The sequence below is a fragment of the Callospermophilus lateralis genome, chromosome 18 (assembly GCF_048772815.1).
Source record: "Callospermophilus lateralis isolate mCalLat2 chromosome 18, mCalLat2.hap1, whole genome shotgun sequence".
Taxonomy (NCBI): Eukaryota; Metazoa; Chordata; class Mammalia; order Rodentia; family Sciuridae; genus Callospermophilus; species Callospermophilus lateralis.
In genome coordinates, this window is record NC_135322.1 from 15,716,545 (window position 1) to 15,741,785 (window position 25,241).

Here is a 25,241-nt window from a genome sequence, read left to right on the forward strand (position 1 = left end):
GGATTGTAAGTTCAAACCCAGCCTCAGCAACTTAGCAAGACCCTAAGCAACTTAGTGTTGCAAAATGAAAAACAAAAAGCGCTCAGTGATTAAGCATCCCTGGGTTCAATCCCTGGTACCAAAAAACAAAAACAAAAACAAAAAAACAACAACAACTAAGGAACCATGCATGGTGGTGTACACCCATAATCACAGTTACTCAAGAAGCTGAGGCTTCAAAGCCAGCCTTAGCAATTTAGCAAGACTATGTCTCAAAATAAAAGGGCTGGGATATATCTCAGTAGCAGAGCATTTGTCTAGCATGCTCAAGGCCCTGGTTCAATCTCCAGTACCACTACCACCAAAATAATAACAACTATGATGTAATAAACGTGAAATTTTTTTTATGGGCTCTACCACTCTATACATGCAAGATGATGATAGTAGTTTATTTTTTTAATAAAGGTCATAGACCTTTATTTTAATTATTTATTTATATGTGGTGCTAAGAATCGAACCCAGTGCCTTACACATGCCAGGCAAGCACTCTACCACTGAGCCACACCCCCACTCCTGATGGTAAGCTTTGCTTGCTGCTTTCCCCCAAATCCCATCATCTAGTCTCTGTGCAACTTAAGTCATACCAGGGGATGGGTTCTACTGACCTTGCTTGGGGAGGCCCAGGCCATACTGATTGAGAATTCTTTTTTTTTTTTTTCTTTTTTTTTTATTGGTTGTTCAAAACATTACAAAGCTCTTGACATATCATATTTCATACATTTGATTCAAGTGGGTTATGAACTCCCATTTTTTACCCCGTATACAGATTGCAGAATCACATCGGTTACACATCCACGTTTTTACATATTGCCATACTAGTGTCTGTTGTATTCTGCTACCTTTCCTATCCTCTACTATCCCCCCTCCCCTCCACTCCCATCTTCTCTCTCTACCCCATCTACTGTAATTCATTTCTCTCCCTTGTTTTTTTTCCCTTTCCCCTCACATCCTCTTATATGTAATTTTATATTACAATGAGGGTTTCCTTCCATTTCCATGCAATTTCCCTTCTCTCTCCCTTTCCCTCCCACCTCTCGTCCCTGTTTAATGTTAATCTTTTTCTCATGCTCTTCCTTCTTGCTCTGTTCTTAGTTACTCTCCTTATATCAAAGAAGACATTTGGCATTTGTTTTTTAGGGATTGGCTTGAGAATTCTTAATACACTAAAAAACAATAACATCACATGTGAGGGTGCAAAAGATCTGCAGCAGAGCTTGTTGAAACCCAGATTGTTGGGCCCTACTCTCAGAGTTTTCAATTCAGTAGTTCTGGAGTTTGGCTCAATAATTTGTATTTCTAACAAGTACTCAGGTGATACTGATGCTGCTGGCCAGGGAACACACTTTAGGAATCATTTTTCTAAACTGCTGATGTTTTCTTGATCTAGCAGGCAAGGTTGACCTCCATTGCCCTCTGCTGGCCAGACTATAAACTCAGCTGTTATGTTTCCAGAGGAACTGAAAAAGTAGAAAGTAGGAAAGGAAATGAGTAGTCATCTGTCTCAGGACTAGGTCAGCCTAAAACCAGCAATTGTCATTGTTCTGCATCAGGGTATATTTAAAGGGGTTTTACATGAATAATCCTATTTGATCTTTGCACCCATTCTGCAAAGTATTAAAGATTGGCATTTTCATTTCACTAATGAAAAAAAGCAAACCCATTGTCACACCAGTATGACAAAGTGCTTGACAGAAGGCATTGTTAGAAGTGAGATTTATTCACAATCCAACTATGAAACATAGAAGTTTGTCCTCACAATGGCCAAGGAGAAGTGAACAGGGAAGCGGGCAATGAACAGATTATCTTCTATAAGGAATTATTATGTGAATGGGGGCTGGGGCTCAGTGGTAGAGCACTTACCTAGCACATGTGAGGCACCACATAAAAATAAATAAATAAAAATAAAGGTATTGTGTCCAACTACAACTAAAAAACAATATTTTTTTAAAAAGAATCTGTAATTGAGGATGTTGCTCCCTCTGACAGGAATCCTGGTGCAGGAGATCCAGAGACCACACTTTGAAAACCCCATAGTCCTCACAAAATGCTCTCCTGATACACCACAACCAGCAAAGAACCATCATTTGCCTGTGAAGGTGTTTTTTCCTAGCCCCTCTTCTAAGTTTGTTTCCTTTGCTTATAATATCCTAGATAAGAAAACGCTAAGATTCAATCCCAACTCCTTTATTTATCCTCTCCAAGAGTCAGTTTTCTCATATGTAAAATGGGGTAATACCTACCTCACTGAAGCATAATGAAGATTAAATGAGAAGATATGTCTCGCGCATAGTTTCTGACATTCACAAGGTGTATAAGAAACCCATGTTCAAAGTTCTTGCTTTCTGATGCCTAGGTTCCTTGAAAAGTAACTGTGATTAAAAACCTTCTTTTGGATTCCCACAGATTTTTAAGCAACAATCCTGAAGAGAGGACCAAGGGGAAATCTAGGTGATGTCGTCCCCCCGACTCATTCCCACATGGAAGGATTTTAAAAACGCTGTAAATGACATCATAGAAGAAAAAAAGGTAATGTGGCATAAACATGCTATTGGCTAGCCTCTATCTTAACAGTAATAAGCACTTCAGAAGAGTCATAGACTCTCCATGAAAGCAAGAAGTAAACAGAGTAGACCATCAAGAGAGCTGTCCCCTTAAGAGGAAGTGGGCCATCAATTTCTAAATAAGTTTACAGACTTCTTTTTTTAAAAATATTTTTTAGTTGTAGTTGGACACAATACCTTTATTCCATTCATTTATTTTTATGTGGTGCTGAGGATCAAACCCAGGGCCCCACATGTGCTAAGCAAGTGTTCCACCACTGAGTCACAATCCCAGCCCCAAGTTTACAGACTTCTTAAAAGGACATTTTTTTTTTTTTTTTTTAGAGAGAATGAATTTTTTAATATTTATTTTTTAGTTTTTCGGCAGGCACAACATCCTTGTTTGTATGTGGCGCTGAGGATCGAACCCAGGCCGCTCGCGTGCCAGGCGAGCGCGCTACCGCTTGAGCCACATCCCCAGCCCTTAAAAGGACATTTTTAAAGAATATTTATTTTTTAGTTTTAGTGGACACAATATCTTTATTTTATTTTTATGTGGTGCTGAGGATCAAACCCAGTGCCTCGCTCATGCCAAGCGACCATGCTGCCACTTGAGCCACATCCCCAGCCCCTTAAAAGGACATTTTGATGTGGGAAGTGAATACTTTGAAGCATTGTCATGGGAACCAACCCTCTGGGAGAGAGAGATCCTAAAAGGAAGTGCTAGAAAGAACATTTGTCAACCTCAGTTTTGCTGTTGCTGGCTGTGTACAAATGGATTCCAGGTGTACATTTCACAGCTCATGTTCCATCACTATAAGATAATACATATCATATATGTGCTGTTCTTCTGCCAGATAGGTTGTCCTAAAAGTCTTATTTGTGCATTTTTAAGATTTAATAACTTAGAGCTGCATTGATTTTTGGGACACTGTAATATTACACATGGCTATAAGGTGATGTGTACTTACTTGGGTAATTTGTTAGATGTTATGCCTTTAATGACACATGTACTTTTGTGAGGACAGGTGTAGCTAATTTCTACACCTGTAGACAGAAAAGAACCCTTGGAAAGAACATAGTTTTTCCTTTTGCTCACACTATAAAATCTGCTCATACAGGACCTAGAGGAGTCTGGTTCCTTCATGTGTTAGGAGATCCATTACACTCTTGTGAAGTGGAGATGTCCTCTAAATGCTAAGATGTACACATGTAGATGTGGCAGGAGTTAGGAGGGGCAGGATAAATTATTTGGGGAATTGATTTGTGACATTTTTTTTTCATTATTGAGGATTAAATACAGGGCACTCTATTATTGAACTACATCCCCAGCCCTTTTTATTTTTAATTTTGAGACACATATCATTAGGTTGCCAAGACTGGACTAAAACTTGTGATCCTTCTGCCTCAGCCTTCCTAGTCACTAGGATTATGGGACTGTGCCAAAATGCCTAGTCAACGTGATTTTTTGACAATTTATGTAGTGTGTGCCCTGGCCTCTTTGTTAATGCCATATCTCTCTCCCCTATAGCCTTCAGATGACTCAAATAAAGAAATAATTGTGCTGAGTGACCGGTCCCAGACACTGTTTAAAGAATCTCGTTATCCTCAAAATATGCCAGTTGTATGTCATTACTTCACTGAGGCCTACTTCTTTGCCTCCCTCTCTTGGGTGACATCCTACACAAAAGAAATACAGGTAAAACTGCATTTCTTCTCCTTCTTAGTCTATTTTTCAAGGGACCATGCCCAGATAGCTTTCAACCTTGAATATATTAGACCCATGGTTCCCCTTTCATCCTTCCTCCAATTACAGTCTTCATGTTGAGTAAACTTCTGGGGTCCTCTAAACAGGCTAAGTATAGGAAAAGGAGCCCAAGCTTCCCACCTCTCCCTAGTTTCACCTACCATCACCATGGGTAAAATTCCTCCTTAGCAAAAGAACAGGGAAAAATAGCTGAATATCTGGGCCTTTCCTCCTTTCCTATCATTTCTAGGCAGTTTCCATCTTATTATCTTCCAGGCTGTAGTATGGATGAAGAGCAAATCTGAGGACATGGTTGAGAAAAAAACATTCTCCATGACTGAGCGACTGCCACCCATTCAGTCAATGGTCCACGCAGGTTCCTTTCATATCCTCGTGGTCTACTGTGGTGACCTGCTCCTGCGGCTTTTTGGAGACCACTTTCGGGCATTCAAGCCACTAGGCATAGTGCCCTGCCGCTTCAATATCAACTGCCTCTGCTATGACCCAGAAGTGAAAATGCTTCTGTCTGGCATCCTGGGAGGCGTGGTCACCTGGGTCATTGAACAAAGTGGCAGGGGCCTCCAAATAGCCAACATGTTTTCCATGCCTGGTGACGAGGTTGTCCAGGACATCGTGCTGAATGGCCCCAACGGCTCCCTCCTAGCTCTGTGTGAGACTGTAGTGAGGGTCCTTGAGCACCAGGGCCAAGGCCATCTGGGAGAGGCAAAGAAGTTCCTATCCAGCAGTGGCTCCTCTATCACCTGCTGCTTCACCTGTATTGATCAGGGCTTTCTCTATGCTGGAAACAAGAGTGGGGAAATCCAGGTATGGAGCCTCACTCGAAGCCATCCCCTCCACAGTTTCAAGGCCCATTCCTCATTAGTGGTATGTATTCACAGCCGGCCAGAGGCCCACACCTTGCTAACAGCTGGCAGAGAAGGCACAATCAAGGAGTGGAACCTGACTTCAGGTAACCTGCTTCGGCGACTAGAACTTGGTGAGGAGCTGTATGACCTCCAGTTCATTGATGACACTACTTTCTTCTGCCAAACTACCCATAGTTTTTCATTGCGCCGACTGCCCTTCTTCTATACCCTCTTCAACGTCTGTGGTTCTACTCCACAGCAGGTGCGTCGAATCTGCTGTGGAGAAAACTGGTTCCGGATCTTGTGTACTACAGAGGATGGCCTGTTGCGTTTTGTGTCCCCACTAACAGGGGAGCTTCTGATTCTCACCTGGCCCTTCTCAATCTTGGACAATGCTGTGGATTGGGCCTATGATCCAGGAAAAGAGGAGCTCTTTGTGGCAACAGGTGGCTCAGAGGTGCTGGTGTTTGACACAACCCGCTGCCCTTGCCCAGCTAAGTATCTTTTAGGCACATCACCAGATTCTCATGACTTTGTACAATGTCTGGCTTATGGGCATTTCCACCTGGGGCGGGGGCTAGAAGGACTGATATTCTCTGGGCACCAGAGTGGTATGATAAGAGTGCTCTCCCAGCACAGCTGTGCCCGAGTAGAGAAATTAGTGCATTTTGGGGCTGTACTGGCACTTTCTACAATGTCTGGAGGGATTCTTGCTAGCCGAGAAAACACTTTGCTATGTTCCTATGGAATGGATGACTATATACACCTGTCAGAAGCTGTGTTATCTGAGATCAGAGTACAACTGCAGCCCCTTGCCAGCATTCTCAGTAGCTGTCACCTAAAACACCTGATACTATTGCCTAAGTCTGTGGGTGCCATCACAGACACCAGCCGCCTGCGTCTCTGGAAGTTCCATGATTTTCTGTCTTCCGTGTCACAGGAAAGCTCAAAGTTCATTGAGACTTTGCCTCTGCACCAATGTGCCATCACATCCTTTGATGTCTGCTTGCCCTTGAGTCTTTTTGTCACAGGTGGTATTGATGGCTCTGTCCGGATATGGGACTTTCATGGTAGACTCATAGCCATGCTGGACTCTTCACTGCACTTTGGCCCACTCTGCTTTGCTAATGATCGGGGTGACCTACTTGTGACTTTCAACCAGAGTCTGTATCTGGTATCTTGCTTAAAACTGCTTCCCTCGTCTGTGCTGTCCCGCCTTTCCTTTATGACTATGACAGATGAAGTACTAGAAGCCCCTAAGCCTTTTATACCAGGCTTTTTCTTCTCCTTTGAGACCATGTTTGTGCCCAAGTATATCTACCATGTTCGTAGAAAACAGGAATTGGTGGGTCTGAAGACTCTTGTCAATAAGCGGGCCATTGCCTTTGACCATTCTGTGCCACATGTCATAGAAGAAGATAAAAATGGAGGCCCTGTATTACTGCACACCACCACACATGATACTTTGGAAAAGACGGGAACTGACGGGACAGAGATGAAAAAACCTCACCATACCCATTATGTGGCTCCTCCCCAGTTACAGCTGACTTACTGGGATGGACTCAACCCTTATCAGATATTGCGATGCTACTTTGGTCATGGGAGGAAATGGCTCCTTGCCCCTGATTGCTACATCCCCAACTCAGTGATCCGTGCCCGTCTATGGCCAGAGGGATGTCCAATATACTTACAGTGCAATCTGCACTCACCCATGCGGGAATTGGAATGGGAAAAGTCCGAACCATTCTTCTTTTGGCATGGCAGGGGAAGAGCTGTAAGTGATCTAGGAGAATTTGCACAGGAGGAGGATGAAAGCCTTATAAAATCAAGAATAATCAGGGATATAAACGAGGGTCTTCTTACAGATGCAGCAAATCGCAGTTGGCTGGGAAGAAAAATGAGTGAAATGAATGAAATAGCTGTTAGTAGCCTGATTGAGACAATCCTTAGTGTTATGATCCATGCTGTCCCACTGAAGTACCAGTGCTGCATTGGTGCACTAGGGCAAATCTTTGCCTCTTATCAGGTGTCTCCACCCCTGCGCTCTGAGACAGCCCATCGTCTGCTGGATGATACGACCAATTCTAACCCATTGATCCGAGAATTAGCCTGGGAAGGGTTGAAGCGTCTAGGAATGATTACTCATCTCTTTGCCTTGCCTTTGGCTCAAGGATTAATGGATAAGGACCAAAGAGTGAGGAGCAAGGCACTAAGTCTTATGGCCGATACTGGAATCCACACTAAGACCTCACTCTTAAACTTGATCCAGAAAGAAGAAACTTACAGGGATATGCAGTAAGTTTTTTGTGCCTTCCTCAATTATTTACTACTACTGCTGCTACTAGTATTATTTTCAGTCTGGGGGCTGAACGCAGGGCCAGTGAACTAATCCCCAGCCCTTTTATTTTATTTTGAGATGGGGTCTTGCTAAGTTACTGAGGCTAGTCTCAAACTTTTGATCCTCCTACCTCATCCTCCCAAGTTGCTGGGGTTTTAGACGTACACCACCACACCTAGCTCCTTCCTCATTTCTATTTTATTTTCCCCTTCCCACATTTTCCCCTTCCTTTTCATTGCTAGAGTTTCCTCATCCCTGTTTATTAGCGCTTCCTGATCTTTCTTCTCTTTATAACCTTTTTCTATTCTTAGACTGTCTTTGATGGCCATTTCTTTCTTCATTTCTTTGCCTATTTTTGTCTGTCCTCTACTCCCTTCAAGTTTCACTTTCTATTTTTTTCTGCTCCTGATAGAGCCCTCATATAGATCCCTCCAGTCACTGCCATCTTGGCTTCCTAAACTTTTTTTTTTTTCTTTTTGGCCTTCATTTACATCTACCTACACTCTCTCTTGTGGTCACTTCGCCAAACCCCCTGACTGTTCCGCAGCAGTTCTTTCCTCCCCATTTTCCTTCTTATTCTTGATTCAGTAAAGTTCTTCCTCTCCTTTGACTTTCATAGGCAAGAGATGGTTGGGGAGGAATCCCTGGATCTTCTGCTGGGGATGCGACCCTCAGATCTCCAAATCCTTCACACTCAAGTGGAGCAGCGACTAAATGAAAATCTGACCTTGGCAAAAGGAGATAAAAAGCCTGATTTCTCTTTGGATGTCTCAAAGATTTCTGAACAAATATACCCTCCTACACAACATCTTTCGTTTTCTGAAGAATATGAATTCAAGCCCAGCAAAGGTCCAAAACGGAGCCGAGGAGGAGGCAGAAAGCAGAGTATGTACAGGGTAATCGGTTCCAAGCCTCGGGGTCTCCAAGAGGCAGGGTAGTTAGGGATATGATGGGTCAAGAGATAATAGATGGGAAGAGAGAAAAATGAAAAGATCTTTCCTAGAAGAGAATTCTCTTTGGAAGAATCCACCCAAACCCAGGAAGACTCCAAGGCCTATCTCTCTAGGATTGTGGGATATGCTGAGAATATAGCAAGAAGTATGTTTCCCCCCACCCTTCCCTTTAAAGGCCTAGCCTTCTCTCTTGCTACTTCTTCTATAGGAGTTCCTCTTAGCTCACTTTAGATTTGGGAAGAGTTTCATTTAGCTTCTTATACTTTTCTTACCTCCATCTCCTGATTTTCCTTGCAGCCCGAAAATGGTTGCGAAGTCTCAGAAGGATGAAAGAGGGAGACACTAAACAGATTGGCATAGAGCCAGGTCCTGTAGAGGGTGAAAGTGAAGAGGTACCAATTGAGATAGAGGACATAATTTCCAGGTCTTCAACTGTCAGTTTAATAAAAGGCTCAAGAGAGGCTGAACTTTCAGATAGAGATTCCTCAAAGGAACACATTGCTCTGACCCTGAAGATGCTGAAGAAAACACGTGTCAAAAGAGGCAAGAAAGCAACAGCTCAGAAACCCACAAGAGTGCACAAGAAGAAAAGATCAGAACCTGAAGAGTTAATCGAAGAACCTCTACATCCTGTCGTGGAAAAACAAGTTGCAAAAAAAGTTAAAGTCTCTGGGCGGGGTGCTTCTGGAGTGGCTGGCCAGAGGGTTATCCCTGGAGATATCTCCACATGGCGGGATGACTTGTGTCGTCTTATGACCCTGAGGATATCTGGTTCCCAAACAAAAATGTCAGAAGATCTAAACAGGGAGTTAGTGACTGTGGCTCAGGAGATGCTGGCAGATCGGCGACCCAGCTGGGAACTCTTTCAGAAGATCTGCCCAGTGCTGAAGAAAGAAAGTGAGGAAGTACTTGAGGATGAGGACTGGGATGAAGTCTGGCCAGAGGAAAGAACAATTTCTATCCATGAAGAAGCAATTAGAGAAGACATGGTAATTAGAGGTAAGGAAGAGATATCAAAGGAACAAGAAGAAGAGCAAAAGGAAGAAAAGGACATGCAAGGCTTGGAAGAAGTGATAACAAAAAAAGGCAAAAAGAAGAAAGTTTTATTTTTAGAATCAGGTGACCTAGTCAAGGGAAAACCAAAGTCAAAGAAAGAAGAAAAGAAACCTGAAAAGAAACCCTCTAAGAAGGTATCTAGGCAAGAGAAGAAAATAAGTCAGGAAGAAAAGAGAGTAAGTAAAAAAGAGAGGGAAATGATCAAAGGAGAGAGAGAGGTAATTGAACAAATTAGAAAAAGGGCTAAACCCAAAAAGGAAGTGGTTGAGCCAGAAGAAAAAAAAGATAAGGTTGAGAGGAAGTTGTCATGGCAGGAATGGAAGAAATCCTGGGATCAGTGGAGACAGGCCTACAATGAGAGGAAGATACCCTGGGATCAATGGAAGCAAGAATGGGACAGTAGCCATGTTCAGGAAGAGGAGGATGAAGGGGAGCTAATGCCAGATGAGGAAACACAGAAGGGGAAGAAGAAGCTGACATGGGATGAGTGGAAACAGATATGGGAAAGATTGATGCCATCCAAATCCAAGGATGAGAAAGAATGGACCCTGGAGGAAGAAGTGTCTGAGGAGTCGGAAGAAGAAGAAGAGTTGGTCACAGCAGAGCAGAGACAGATCCAGGAAGAACAGAAACAAGCCAGGATAAACAAGGAACATGCCAAAGATGAAAGAAAACGAGCCAAAGAAGAGAGAAAATTAGCAAAAGAAGAAGAGAAACTTGCACAAGAAGAGAGAAAACTGGCTCAGGAAGAGAGAAAACTTGCCCAAGAATATCTGAAAGCATTCCTGAGAGATGGGAAAATGGCCCAGGGAGAGGGGACATTTGCCTATAAAGAGGAAAAACTGGCTGAAAGGGAAGAGAACCTAAACCAGGAAGCAGAACGAGTAGCCCAGAAAAAGAAGAAACTGGCCAAGAAATCAGAGAAAATAGCTCAACAAGAGGAGAAACTAGCCAAGAAAGCAGAGAAAATAGCTGATACAAAAAATGTATTGGGCAAGAAAATGGACATACTAACCTTTAAGGAAACGAGTCTAGAAGGGCAAGAAAAGGAGCTGGGCAAAGAAATGAAGGGACTAGCATGGGACATGGAAGAACTGGCTAGGAAAGAAATTCCACTGATTGAGGAAGAAGGAAGACTGGTTGAAGAAAAGAAGAAACTGGATCAGGAGGAGGAGACACTGGCCTCACAGGAGGTGAATCTGATTATGGAAGAGGATAAGCTGGCTCAGGAAGAAGAGCTGCTGATCCAGGAAGAGGATAAGCTGGCCCAGGATAAGGAAAAAATGCCTGAGAAAGAGAAAGATCTGGCCAAGAGAAGGGAGAAACTGATGCAGAGCAAAGAGGAACTGGCCCAGGAATGGCAAACACTGAACCATAACAAGGAAGAACTTGCACAGAATAAGAAAAAACTGGATCAGGAGGAGGAGACACTGGCCTCACACGAGGGGAATCTGATTATAGAAGAGGATAAACTGGCTCAGGAAGAAGAACTACTGATCCAGGAAGAGGATAAACTGGCCCAGGACAAGGAAAAAATGCCTGAGAAAGAGAAAGACCTGGCCAAGAGAAGGGAGAAACTGATGCAGAACAAAGAGAAACTAGCCCAGGAATGGCAAACACTGAACCATAACAAGGAAGAACTTGCACAGAATAAGAAAAAACTGGATCAGAAGGAAGAGACACTGGCCTCACACGAGGGGAATCTGATTATGGAAGAGGATAAACTGGCTCAGGAAGAAGAGCTGCTGATCCAGGAAGAGGATAAGCTGGCCCAGGACAAGGAAAAAATGCCTGAGAAAGAGAAAGACCTGGCCAAGAGAAGGGAGAAACTGATGCAGAACAAAGAGGAACTGGCCCAGGAATGGCAAACACTGAACCATAACAAGGAAGAACTTGCACAGAATAAGAAGAGACTGGTCCAGAAAGAGGAGAACCTCGCCGAAGAAAAGAAGAAATTGGCTCAGGAAAAAGAAAAATTGGCTCAGAGGAAAAATAATTTCCTCCATATTAAAGAAAAAATTTCCCAGGGGAGAGAGCAATTAGCTCAATTAAAGATTAAGATGGATGTGTACAAGGAGAAGATAGTTCAGGGAGAGCAGAGGCTGAAAAAGGAGCAGGAGGCAGTGGCCCGGAAAAAGGAAAAACTGGCTGCTAGAGAGAAGAAACTGATTCAAACAGATGCAATTTTGGGTGAAAAACAGGTGAAATTAGCCCAGGAAAAAATGCAGCTGGCTGAGGAGAAGAAGGCAATGTTTCAAGAGAAGAAACTGCTCAGAGAAGAGCAGGATATTGCTAAGGAAGAAAAGGCATTGAACACAGAAATGCAGAAGGTAGTCCAAGAGAGGACAAGGTTGAATGAGATAGAAATGCTCTCCACAAAGGGAGAAATCCCCGAACAGGCAAAACTGACTGAGCTTGAAATGGCACAAATGAAGAAGAAACTGTCACTAGAGGAGAAGATACTAATCTATGAAGATAGAATTTTGGCTACAGAGAAAAGGAACATTGCCAAAGAAAAACTGGAATATACTAGAGGGCAGAGACTACATGCTGAAGAAGAAAGGAAGTTAGCCAAAGCATTAAGGAAAGAAAAGGATATTTCCAAGCAAACAAGAAAAGTCAGCAAAATCTTAAAGGATCTTCAAAAACTTATCAGTGATGAAAGGCAACTAACCCAGGAAAAAATAAAGTTGACCAAGTTAAAGAGGTCACTCTTTGTTAAGGAGAGCATGTTGAGCACGGAACAGAAGAAACTTGATAGCAAAGAGTGGGATTTTTCTAAGGAACATGAAGAAATGACCACAGATGAGAAGCAACTGGCTAAGAAACAGAGAAAACTGGCCAAGGAAATGAGAAAAGTGAGAAAACTAGAGAAAAGAGTGGCTGAGGAAGAAAGAAGATTAGCCAGGGAACATAGAGAAATTGCACAGGCTGAAGACAGGGAAGAAATAATAGAGGATATAAAAGAAGAAATTGCACTCCTTAAAGAAGAGAGGAGAAAAAGAAAACAGGTAAAGGGAGTTGTTACCCCAAAGGAACAGGTTTATGGTCAAACAGATGAGGTGGAAAGTGAAGAGATATTTTCTAAAGAAATAGAAAACCTATTAGATGAAGTAGAGCAAGAGAGTTTATCTGAGGCAGAGGAGAAAAAAGGAGAGAAGGAAGAGGAAGAGAAAGAGGAAGAGGAAGAAGAGGAGGAGGAAGAGGAGGAGGAGGAGGAAGAAGGAGAGGAAGAGGAGGAGGAAGAAGGAGAGGAAGAGGAGAAGCTAAAGGAGGTGGAGGAGATGGAAGAGGAGGAGGAGGAGAAGGAAAAGAAGAGGAAGAAGATGAAAAAGAAGATGAAGGAGAAGAAAAAGATGAAAAAGAAGGTGGTACAGGAGGAGGCGGGAGGGTTTGAGGAGGAAGAAGAAAGCATGAGTGAGGAAGAAAAGGAAGAAGAAAGTATGAGTGAGGAAGAAAAGGAAGAAGAAAGCATGAGTGAGGAAGAAAAGGAAGAAGAAAGCAAGAGTAAGACAGAAGAGGTAGAAAAAAAGAGATCACTGGAAGAAGTAATGAAGAAAAAAGAGATCTTAAAAAGAGAACTACTACTTAAGTTACAAAAAGAAAGAGGAAAGCAACTACTAGGAAGGAAAATTATCCTTTCTGTAGTACAAGGTGTCCCTCTAGACAAAGGCAGTGCTATAAAGTTGGATGTTTTCAAAAGCCCTTCTAGGAAAAGCATCTCAGAAGCTCTGGAGATGGGAGAGAAGATACCCGCACCACCGATGGTAAAACAGATATCCTTGGGAGAAAAGGCCACAAGCCCTTCCAGAAAAATCCCTTCCAGAAAAAGCATCTCAGTAGCTCTGGAGATGGGAGAGAAGATACCCGCACCACCGATGGTAAAACAGATATCCTTGGGAGAAAAGGCCACAAGCCCTTCCAGAAAAATCCCTTCCAGAAAAAGCATCTCAGAAGCTCTGGAGATGGGAGAGAAGATACCTGCACCACCGATGGTAAAACAGATATCCTTGGGAGAAAAGGCCACAAGACCTTCCAGAAAAATCCCTTCCAGAAAAAGCATCTCAGAAGCTCTGGAGATGGGAGAGAATATACCTGCACCACCGCTGGAAAAACAGATATCCTTGGGAGAAAAGGCCACAAGACCTTCTAGAAAAATCCCTTCCAGAAAAAGCATCTCAGAAGCTCTGGAGATGGGAAAGAAGATACCTGCACCACCGCTGGAAAAACAGATATCCTTGGGAGAAAAGGCCACAAGACCTTCCAGAAAAAGCATCTCAGAAGCTCTGGAGATGGGAAAGAAGATACCCGCACCACCGTTGGAAAAACAGATATCCTTGGGAGAAAAGGCCACAAGCCCTTCCAGAAAAAGCATCTCAGAAGCTCTGGAGATGGGAAAGAAGATACCCGCACCACCGTTGGAAAAACAGATATCCTTGGGAGAAAAGGCCACAAGCCCTTCCAGAAAAATCCCTTCCAGAAAAAGCATCTCAGAAGCTCTGGAGATGAGAGAGAAGATACCAGAACCACTGTTGGAGAAACAGATATCCTTGGGAACAGTACTCAAGACATCTAGAACATTCCCAAAGATAAAGGTGATAGATGAAGAAAAAGAACTGTTACCAATATATAAGCCCACATCTCTATATGTTTTAGATAAAATTTTGGAGTCCCCAAAACAGGACATAAAGACACCACTCAAGCCCCACATATTTAAAGAGACCCTGGAAGCTCAGAAACGCAAACTACTACGATCGAAGTGGAAGTGGTTTTTGCAGCGTCATCCATCTCTCATTGGAAAGACTAAGGTACAGTTCTCTCTCGCTCAAATTCTGGCTGGGAAATATCCAGAGGCAAGCCTCTCAGATGTAGAGTGGATCCACAATGTTCTAGAACAGATGGAAGCAGGAGAAGAGCTTTCCAGGGATAGTTTCCATAGACTGTATCAGCTCCTTAAAGACCTCACCTCAAAGGGAGACTTAGAATGGCTGCATCAAGCAAAACTTGAAGCCATTGTGTACACTCACGAGCAGGCCATGGAATCACGAAGCACAGGGACCTTAAAATCCAGTAGGGAGTTCATGAGTCAAAAACGCCTAAAAGTGATTCCTCCTATAAAAAAAAAGGAAAAGGAGAGTTGGCTAGAACCTTTGGCTGTCCCCACACCAAAGCCCCCATTAGTGACCAAGAGGTTTACAGACCCAAAGGCTATAAATTGGCATCTTCTGGGGGAGCCTTACAGAAATAGACGAATACAGCAGTTATCAGATGCTCTCAAAGAGATGGAGACACAACACTTTTATCCTACCACAAAAGACATTTTTCTGGATCCCCATGCTTCTGTGGAAAAACAAACCCTGGCACTAGTATTTCAAAAGGACTTATGGGATATTAAGGGTAAGGGCAGGTTTCCCAAATTGCCCAAGTTGGAGAAGAAGACACAGCCCATCTCTAAAAAAAAGGAAGAAGAGGTACCACGATGGGAGACATTTGTGGCCATGTACCACGTTTTGCGGATGCTTCAGCAGCGATATGCCAGTGATACAACTGCATGGATGAAAGAGTTCCACCAGCTCATGGACCTGTACCAGCTTAAGTCCCCCCAAATCCAGAGGCTGCTACAAGAGCTGCTTCTGAGAGAGGAACCTCAATCCCAAGGCATCATTTACAAAGAGGCCCTAAAGGCCATGGATCTAGTACCTGGGGAGCGGTTATTCTATTGCTTGGTTTGTGGGGGCTCTCACACCCAAAGAAGACCTCTTAAGTTCCAGGGTGTAATACCCCTCCCTGGACAGAATAACGTGCATACTATCCTTTCCATAGGCATTGCCCAGTATGGAATCTTAGAACTTGCCTGGAAGAGCCTGCCCCAGGCTGATATTCACCTGACCAAGGAATTGCCCTACATCTTTACTCCCACTCTCTAATTCAGGACTGGCTGGATGTCAGAACTTTTCATTCTCAGCTGGAGAAATGCCTGGTAATCAGAATATAGACCCTCAATGCTAGGGCCCATAAAGATTTAGAACCAGGTCAAAGCCCTTTCCAACCCAGATCTGGAAACTAGTTTCTATATGGGAAATAAAGAGGAGATTCTTATTTGCCACAGTGATTTGATGTGTTCCTTTGGTCCAAGCTTTGTTTCTCTAGGAAGGTTTATCAGACGTACTTCTAAAAATAGGAAAACTCAGAATCCAGTGGTGCTCACCCTCTATAGTCCTGGAGGCAGAAGAGTCTTTCCTTGTCCTCTTCCTTCCTGGCCTCCCATCCACCATCTTACAAAAACTGTATGATGGAAAGTACCTGTCACAAAAACTAATGTATATTTGCATTGATATAAGAAGTATTGATATAGTGGAAAAATAATGGATTTTAGAATCAGACGACCTAGCATTCTGCCCCTTAGTATTTGGGGGCCTATAGTGGGAGCTGACTCTTATTCGCCTAGTCATAGCTCTGCATGCTGTTGGCTTTGAGTCCCTAATAACTGAGTGTTGAGGAAATAAAGGAAAAAATTTCATCAAGATCTAACGGTACTGTCTGGTGACTTCACCATTGGATCACATTAAGGGGTGAGGCCATTTGACATTAAAACAGAAAGAAAAGGAGGGAAGCCTATGCCTTTCACTTCTTTTTTTCCCCCTTTCACTTTTTTTTTTTTTTACTACCAACTGGACATGGGGTTTGAGATAATGATATGATGAGAATTAATCTACATCTAGGTGAAGACTAAGTGTAGGTTCAAATAGGTCCACAGTTGTAGACCAGAACTATCAGACAGGATTTTTAAATAACTTGTAAAAATGATGCATGCAGGCATACATACAGATATCAAAACAAATGTAAAACCTGAGGTATATTTGAAAAGAGCCAAATAGAAGTTCTGGAAAGTAAATGAAGTAAATGAACTGTCATCAAAAAATAATAGTGTCGGGCGCAGTGGGACACACCTGTAATCCCAGCAGCTCAGGAGCCTAAGGCCGGAGGATTGTGGGTTCAAATCCAGCCTCAGCAAAAGCGAGGTGCTAAGCAACTCAGTGAGACCTGTCTCTAAATAAAATACAAAATAGGGCTGGGAATATGGCTTAGTGGTAGAGTGCCTACCTAGTATGCATCCCTGGGTTAGATCCCCAGCACCACCAACAAATAAATGTAGTAGATTAGACCCAAGTGAAGGGAGAATAGTGAACCAGAAGGTACTTCTGAGAAAATTACCCAAGAGCAGAACAGGGAGAAGACTGGATTAGAGGCAATAGTGGGTTCAAGGAAACATGTTTAGTTGTTCATGGCTTATAACAAGGTAAGTGGATGAGTGAAGAGAGAAGTAGAAAAGGTGAGGGAGAACAAAGAATCAAGGATTATGCCCAGGTTACTTATTGAATACTTGTATTATTGGTTATGAATAATTTTGTAAATGAAATTAACAGCTTACCATCTTTTCTAAGACTCAACAAATATTTTCTGAGAATTTCTACTCTGTGATAGACTGTACAAAGTATTCAATATACATTAATATTCTGAGCAGCAAGGTTTCTACTCTTATGGAATAGCACTATAATGATCAGGAAGGTCAGGAAACTATTAGAATATATATCAGAAAAACCTGTCAGCAGCATCTAAGGAGATGGAGGTTTCAGATAAGATTTAAAAGGTACAAAGGAGTTAGAAAGTTGGGGTATATGTAGAAGTGAGAGAAAGCATGGCATATTGAAGACAGAAAAAAAAAGCAAATAGTGTGAAGAGTCAGAGAGAAAGAGTGAGAGTGAAATTAAGCTGAGGAGGCTGGAAGGGGCTAGATAATAGAGGGCCTTGAAGGTCTCTTTAATGGCATAATCAGATCTGTTTTAAAGATCCTTTTGACTTCCAGGTATAAAGTAGACAGAACAGGGAGAATCTGGAGTTAGATGCAGTATTTTAGGAGATGAGAATGGACTGGAGTGGAAGGTATAGAGATACAAGAGGATTTCCCCCCCACCCTTGGTAGCTTTTTTGGAGAGCTTTAATAATAACCCATATACCATAGAGTATATAAATTTAAAGTGAATACCCATTTAAAGTGAATACCCCAATAACTTTTAGTATACTCACATAATTGTACATCCATCACTACAATCAATTTCAATATTTTCATTATCCTCAAATATGATGAACCCCTCCATCTCCCAATCCATCAGCCCTAACCCCAGGCAAATGCACTAAATTACTTTCTGCATCTGGTAGATTTGCCTATTCTTGACATCTCCTATAAAGAGAATCATAAGATATATGACCTTTGTGACTGTCTTCTTTGATTTAGCTTAAGTTTTCAAAGTTCATATTATAGCATTGACACTAACCATTCATTACCAATGCTAGAGGACTCCAGCTATTAGGAGAATAGCAAAGATCATTACTGCGTCTTGGTACTAGAGTTGCCAAGGAAACAGAGTCAAGCATTAGATGGAATAACACTTCATCTCTAAGTGTATCAGTTCCCCATGGCTAATGGGTCCTGCTATCAGCCAAAGAAGGCAGCAAAAGGAACCCTTGCCCTTCCCTGTGGAGCCTAAAATACTCCAAAGTGGTCATGGACTTGATGCATACACTTAAGTAGAATAAAGTAGTACCTTCTGAGTTCACAACTGGTATTTTGTAGGTTCTTTATATCTGGGTAAACAAGTGATTCGATCCCAAGGTCCATTCTTACTGCTTCCCCAACATGTAGCATGACTCAGTACTTCAGTTTTTTAAATTGCCAAATAATATTTAATTGTATGGATACACCCTACTTCATCCATTCATCATTTGAATGACATTAACATTTGAATTGTTTCTACTTTTGGGTATTTATTTATTTTAAATTTTTTAGTTGTAGACAGACACAGTGCCTTTATTTTACTGATTTACTTTTATGTGGTGTTGAGGATAGAACCCAGTGCCTCACACATGCTAGGTGAGGGCTCTTCCACTGAGCGACAGCCCCCACTTCTTGGCATTTATAATGCTACTTACTATGAACATTTGTGTATACATTGTTGTGTGGACATGTTTCTTGTATCTTAGGTATGTACCTAGGAGACAAACTCCTGGATGAGAATGGAGATTTTGAGAAAAAAAATTGTCAAGTAGAAAAGCTAGAACTTTGGAGATAAGGGAAAGAGTATAGGTCAATTCTGGGCCTCTGCCTTGGGTGTGGTTGACTGTTGATGGATCTCTGAGATGAGATTCAGGAAGAACAATTTTGGAAGAGGGGAAATAAAATATAGGAGTATGGGGACAGTTTGGACCACAGTTGTAAGTGTGGCAATTATTGGTATATAGAATACACCTGAAGCCATGAAATGACCAAGGGAAGGAGTGTGGACAAAAAAAGAGGACTAGTGATTTAATCATAAGGAGCTCTAACATTAGGAGATCAGGAAAAAGTGGAAGAAGCAACATAAGAGAATAGTCCTATTAATAGGAATGAAAGAAAACCAAGAATGGATGATATTATGGAAACTAAAAGAAGAAAGTGTATTTAAAAAGAGGGAGTCATCATTTGTGTCAAGTGCTCCTAACAGAATTAAGTAGAATTCAAAATTCACTATTAAATTTAACAAGATGATTATTGGCTATGTATTTTTTTTTATTCTGGCTATGGATAATCTTGTCAAGAGGAGTTTTGGAAGAGTCATAGGTGCTGAAGTGTAACTCTAGTTGGGTTCAGTAGAGAACCCTAGTTGGGTTCAGGAGGAGAAATTAGAGGCAGGAAATATAGAGTTCTGCTAGAAATGGTGTAGCTGATCACAAAGGGGAAAAAGTGTGTGTGTGTGTGTGTGTGTGTGTGTGTGTGTTTTGTTTCCAAAGTGGGAGAACTGCAAGCATCAGGAACTTTGAAATGGGTGAAATTCAGTGCCTAACTGGAAGGACTTGGAGTCCCAAACGTAAGGGAGAATGGGAACTTTAGTCCCCCTATTATCTACTAGAAGGGACACTAGGGGTCAGGTTAGACTAAAGGAAAACGCGAAATCCAACGAACTAGGTAGGATCGTACCTGAAACCGCAGTTTCCGCAAAACAGAGCAGTATTGTGGAAATATTCTCGCCGCCACGCCCCTGGAGAGACAGACACTGCCCTGGGAGCGCGGGTCCCGGGCGCAAGGAAATGCGCTCCACCCAAACTGGGAGTCTTAGTTCTCCTGCCATCGCTGAGCGCGGTTTTAAGGAGCCATAGGATGAAGTCTCCTAAACAGGGAAATCTCGCACTACGGCAGAGGTAGGGGCTTGCTTCTCCCTTCGACGGCCTACCACCACCTACACTCTGCTCTCCTAGTACCTTCCTGCTAGTGTCCGCCTCTGAAGGCCGGGCGCTTCGCCCTGTACTGACCTGGAGAGGGGAGCCCAGAGGAAAAAGGATGAAGAGCGCCTGAGAGGTATACGAACGCAGCACGAGCGGAGAGCCCCACCCAACCTCAGCGGCAGGCAGGGGCGGGGCGGGGGTGCGGGGGGACTCTCGAACATCGCGGCCCCTCGTCGGCGCGCACAATCTGCTCTGAAGCCCTGCTTCCCGAGGTCACCTAGAGCGTCCTGGTCCCGCTCCGGGTGTTTGCACCCACAAGTAGTTGATGCGTCTCTCGTGCTTTCCCGCCAAAATGTGGTAGTGGCATCTGCAGACTCAAGGTTATCACAGTATGCGGGCAGGATGCGATAGATCTGCCCCAGACACGATAGATCTGCCCCAGACACGTGTCCCTGACCCCAGTTCCCCTCCCTGGGAAACGGTTCACCCAGGTCTTCCACATCAAGACGAAAAAAAAAAAAAAAGAGCATGGGGCGAATCCGGACTCTCAACTTAGCCTTCCAGTGGCCTCCTTGCCCCACCTATTTACCTCTGTAGAGGGTAATGTATGTTCTATTGTTTTTGTTATAGAGTTTTATGGCTTTTTCAGATTGCTGGCGCTTGGGCGCTACCATTGTAAAAAGCAGCCTGGAGACCCCCTTCTAAGCCACAAAGAGCCCGCTGAACAGGTGGGCTGCTGATGCAGGGGTTCTGTCATAAAGGCCAGAGCCTCATACGCACATCCCCTCATATCCAGTGATAATGGCATAATAGCTGAGAACATGCCTGGAGTCTCTCAGGTCCTGCCACTTTCTGTGTGGCCTCACTTGTAAAATGGTGAATAATAGTAATTTTAAATACAATTGTCTCATTTTACTTAGCAAGCAAAAATGCAGGACACCCAGTTTTTGAATTTCAGTGGATAAACACAATTTAGACTAAGTGTATAACAAATCACATGTGAAATTCAAATTGCATAACAGATTCAAGTTTAGCTGTATTTTATCTAGAGCTCTACTTTAAGACATTGTTAAGAGACAGTGTACAAACAAGATCAGTTTAAATCCCACCACTGCAATATACTAACTTTTTATCCGTATCACAAAACATTAGATCCCCCCAACCTCCCAGCACTAGGCAGAGTTCAGATGGGGATTTTCAGGTCCTTAGTAATATTAGTCACTTGACACAGCATGTGTGTTGGGGGAGGGGATTGGGGAGTCTGTTGCATTATGATGTTGGAGCCAGTGACATACTTCTATAAGAAGCTGTAACTAGAGTTCATCTCTTCTGGAATTAGGGATATATATAATCTCTCAAGGCCTGTGAGCTAGGAGGAAATGAAAAATGAATGGGAAGCCTATGATATTGTATATTGTTAACAACAGGTTTTCCCAATTGGGAGAGAGTATAGTGAGTGGAATTGGTTCTAGTGAATTCATTAAGAAATCTACCGTATGTGAAACAACACTATTCAGTCTGAGAAGTCTAAAGGGAAACGGAAACAGAGAAATGGCACAACCTAAAATTATAAATGTAAGTCTCTCATATTTGTTTCATTTCTCTTGACCCTTTCACAGTAATAACATTTTGAATTTATACTGCATTCTTTATAATAACAACTTTTGAATTTCATTATCTTACTTGTGTTTTTCTAAATGCTTTAGGAGGGGAAAAGAGAGGAGTACCTCCTGGAAGTCAAGAGGGATTAAAGCGAAATGCCTGACTCTCATTGCAAACCTCATCAGTTTTATCCTAGGATTTAGAATGAAGAATCAGGCAAGCTGCATTTCTCCAGTCATAACTCCTAGTCTTAAATTATCAGAGGAAACATTAGGGAGGTTTTGAGACTTTAATCTCTCTCTCTCTCTCTCTCTCTCTCTCTCTCTCTCTCTCTCTCTCTCTTCCACATCACCACAAGGTATATTTGTGTTTGTTTTTGTCAGGTATCCCAAGGCTTCACCTGTATGGGTCCAAGTCTAGCTGTTCTTTTTCCAGGGTGATACTACACAAGCCACTAACTACGAGAGTCAGTTTGGGGCTCTGATAAGTACACTTCCTCAGGACCATCATAACAGCAATTTGTACTTAGTTCTGTAAGGTGCTCCACTCTCATTCCCTCTTCATTTCTGCCTTCTAGAGCTCAGCTATTTGTTAGTTTATCCAGAATTTCTGGGAATTCATAGTGTAAGGTTTTCAGAAAGATTATTTTAGAACTGGGCATCATTTTGGCACATTTGAAATTCTAGTGACTCTAGAGGCAGAGGCAGGAGAATCACAAGTTCAAGGCCAGCCTGGGTAAATCTGTGAGACCCTGTCTCAAAATAAAAAAGGGCTCAGTGGTAGAGAGCCCCTGGGTTCAATTCCCAATTGAAAAAAAAAAGTTATTTTAATCTGGCATCTTGACAAAATTGGACAGCTATGTCAACTTGTTCACTCTCTGCCTTCTATACTAAATAGTTAACTTCTTGCAGGTAGATAATCATTCTTGTTCAGTATTTATCTTCAGCTCTCATCATAAAGCCTGGCACATATTGAGCATTAAAGAAATATTTGTTGAACAAATGAGTAACTTTTAAATTCATGAAGGCAAGAAGGACATTGGCTAATAGATACAATTATGTTTACAAACATGAGCTTCCCCATGAGGGATGTTGAGAGGACTGAGAAGCCAGAACTTGTATTATTTCAGCTGTACAACAATGACTCACCTAAGCTCACCTAACAAGTTACCTCCAGCTATAGGTTTTCCTGTTTCCAGACTTCATAAAACTCCAAGTTTACTTCTATTTTTGTAAAAATGAAATGTATTTAGATATAAATTTGCACATAATAAAGTATATAAAATTGAAGTGTGCATTTTGATGAATTCTGACTGAATTATAAACCTATGTAACCACTGCCATAGTCAAGATATAGAGCATTATCAACACTACCAAAAGCTCACTTTTATCCTTTCCCAGAAATCCCCCAGCTTTGGGCCCCTTATAATCATTAATCTGTTCTGTCCTTATAGGTTAGATTACTGTTTTCTAGAATTCCACATAAATGAACTCATATAGTATGTACTCTTTGTGTCTGCATTTTTTGAGGGGAGATAACTGATACACTCAACCACTGAGCTGGGCACCCTTTGGCCACATCCCCAACCCTATTTGGTATTTTATCTAGAAATGGGGTCTCATTCAGTTGCTTAGGGCCTGACTAAGTTGCTGACTCTGGCTTTGAACTTGAGATCCTCCTGCCTCAGCCTCCCAAACTGCTGGGATTAGAGGCATATGCCATCATACCTGGCTTTGTAGTGTTTTTGAGATTCATCCATGTTGTTGTAAGTATCAGTATTTCATTCACCTTCCCCCGCCTTTTTAAAGCATTCTTTTTTTAAAAAAAACTATTTATTTATATGCAGTGCTGAGGATTGAACCCAGTACCTCACATGTGATAGGCTCTACCACTGAGCCACAACCCCAGACCCCTCACCTGTCTTTTTAAATCAAAGAAGTTTCTCCTGTTGATAGAAAAGTCTTATGTTCCTTCTCTTCTCTGGCTCACCCTGTTCTTCCCTCTTTCTCAATTCCCCTAATTTCCAGTGTACCATTGGATATTGAGATTATGTCATCCTTAACTTTCATAGGTTCTATAATCCAAGATGCCTATGAAGAATTGGAATGTCACTAGGATATCGTCTTCACACAGAGACTTATTCCTGAGTGGAAGGATTTGAAACTCCTCATAAAAAAGACCCTGCAGGGCATAAAGGTAATGTGTGGGAGAGCTATGCATATGATGGGTTTGGACTAATTGCCTGTTGCTGCACAGGGCTGTGGCATGGACAAGATATGAACAGCTCTGAAAAGGTCCTCCATATTCCCCAGTTTTCATTTCTACATTAAGATTAGAGCATTAGGTATAATTAGAATACTTTCTGTTGCAAGTAACAGAAAATGGACATACATAGATTAAACAAATAAGAAGTACCTTGTCTTAGATGACATCAAGGACCTAGGTTTTTTTCTTTTCTACCATCCTTAATATGTTAACTTATTATCTTAAGGTTATAAGATAGTTGCTGCATTTCCAGATATAAAGCTTCAAATTGCAGGTCGGAAGAAGAGGGAAGGCTGTGCCAGCCTTGGAGTACCATGGTAGTCCCTCTGCAATGGTCACTGTATACAAAATCAGAATTTTACTGGGATGGAAGGACAAGGGGAAAGGAAGAAGAAATGACAGAGTATGCAGAAGTAATATCAGACATGGATACATTGCTTGAGTTTAAGATATTTTTCGGGGCTGGGGATGTGGCTCAAGTGGTAGCGCATTTGCCTGGCATGCGTGCGGCCCGGGTTTGATCCTCGGCACCACATACAAACAAAGATGTTGGGGCTGGGGATGTGGCTCAAGCGGTAGTGCGCTCGCCTGGCATGCGTGTGGCCCGGGTTCGATCCTCAGCACCACATACAAACAAAGATGTTGTGTCCGCCAAATACTAAAAAATAAATAAATAAATATTAAAAAAAAAAAACAAAGATGTTGTGTCCGCTGAAAACTAAAAAAAAAAAATTAAAAAAAAGATATTTTTCATCTTTTAAAGCCCTTTATAGAACAGCCTTCATATATGAATGAGTAAATGAATAGTTTTTATATGAAGAATGGGAAGAAGGAAGGAAATGGCAATTAACTAATAGAACAGGATATGTAAATGAGCTTTCTGATTCAGTGAAGAGGAATGGGCTGTTGTGAGTTCAGACATGAGGGTCCTTTCTCTTAAGTCTGCTCCTGCCACTGAATAAGTAAAGACAATAGGTGCTAGAAATCCTTGAGCTTTGAAAATGAGGAATATAGGGCTGGGGATGTGGCTCAAGCAGTAGCGCGCTCGCCTGGCATGCGTGTGGCCCGGGTTCGATCCTCAGCACCACATACAAACAAAGATGTTGTGTCCGCCAAATACTAAAAAATAAATAAATAAATATTTAAAAAAAAAAACAAAGATGTTGTGTCCGCTGAAAACTAAAAAAAAAAAATTAAAAAAAAGATATTTTTCATCTTTTAAAGCCCTTTATAGAACAGCCTTCATATATGAATGAGTAAATGAATAGTTTTTATATGAAGAATGGGAAGAAGGAAGGAAATGGCAATTAACTAATAGAACAGGATATGTAAATGAGCTTTCTGATTCAGTGAAGAGGAATGGGCTGTTGTGAGTTCAGACATGAGGGTCCTTTCTCTTAAGTCTGCTCCTGCCACTGAATAAGTAAAGACAATAGGTGCTAGAAATCCTTGAGCTTTGAAAATGAGGAATATAGGGCTGGGGATGTGGCTCAAGCAGTAGCGCGCTCGCCTGGCATGCGTGTGGCCCGGGTTCGATTCTCAGCACCACATACAGACAAAGATGTTGTGTCCGCC

At 42.2% G+C, this 25,241-nt stretch overlaps 1 protein-coding gene across 1 annotated transcript; it reads left to right on the forward strand.

The window, feature by feature from the left end:
- Positions 1-2,490: 2,490 nt before the first annotated feature.
- On the forward strand, positions 2,491-15,466 carry Wdr87 (WD repeat domain 87). Its single transcript, XM_076837642.1, has 10 exons — positions 2,491-2,565; positions 2,844-2,846; positions 4,111-4,278; positions 4,603-7,487; positions 8,150-8,415; positions 8,781-10,732; positions 11,237-12,814; positions 12,887-13,046; positions 13,104-13,378; positions 14,135-15,466. Exons 1-10 carry the CDS (start codon positions 2,491-2,493, stop codon positions 15,464-15,466), a joined length of 8,694 nt encoding a protein of 2,897 aa, XP_076693757.1.
- Positions 15,467-25,241: the final 9,775 nt, after the last annotated feature.

Coding starts and splice junctions, on each gene's coding strand:
- Wdr87 (XM_076837642.1), top strand. CDS start 2,491: ATGTCGTCCCCCCGACTCATTCCCACATGGAAGGATTTTAAAAACGCT. Junction 7,488..8,149: donor GAAACTTACAGGGATATGCA/GTAAGTTTTTTG, acceptor TGACTTTCATAG/GCAAGAGATGGTTGGGGAGG. Junction 12,815..12,886: donor AAGAGGAGAAGCTAAAGGAG/GTGGAGGAGATG, acceptor AAGATGAAGGAG/AAGAAAAAGATGAAAAAGAA.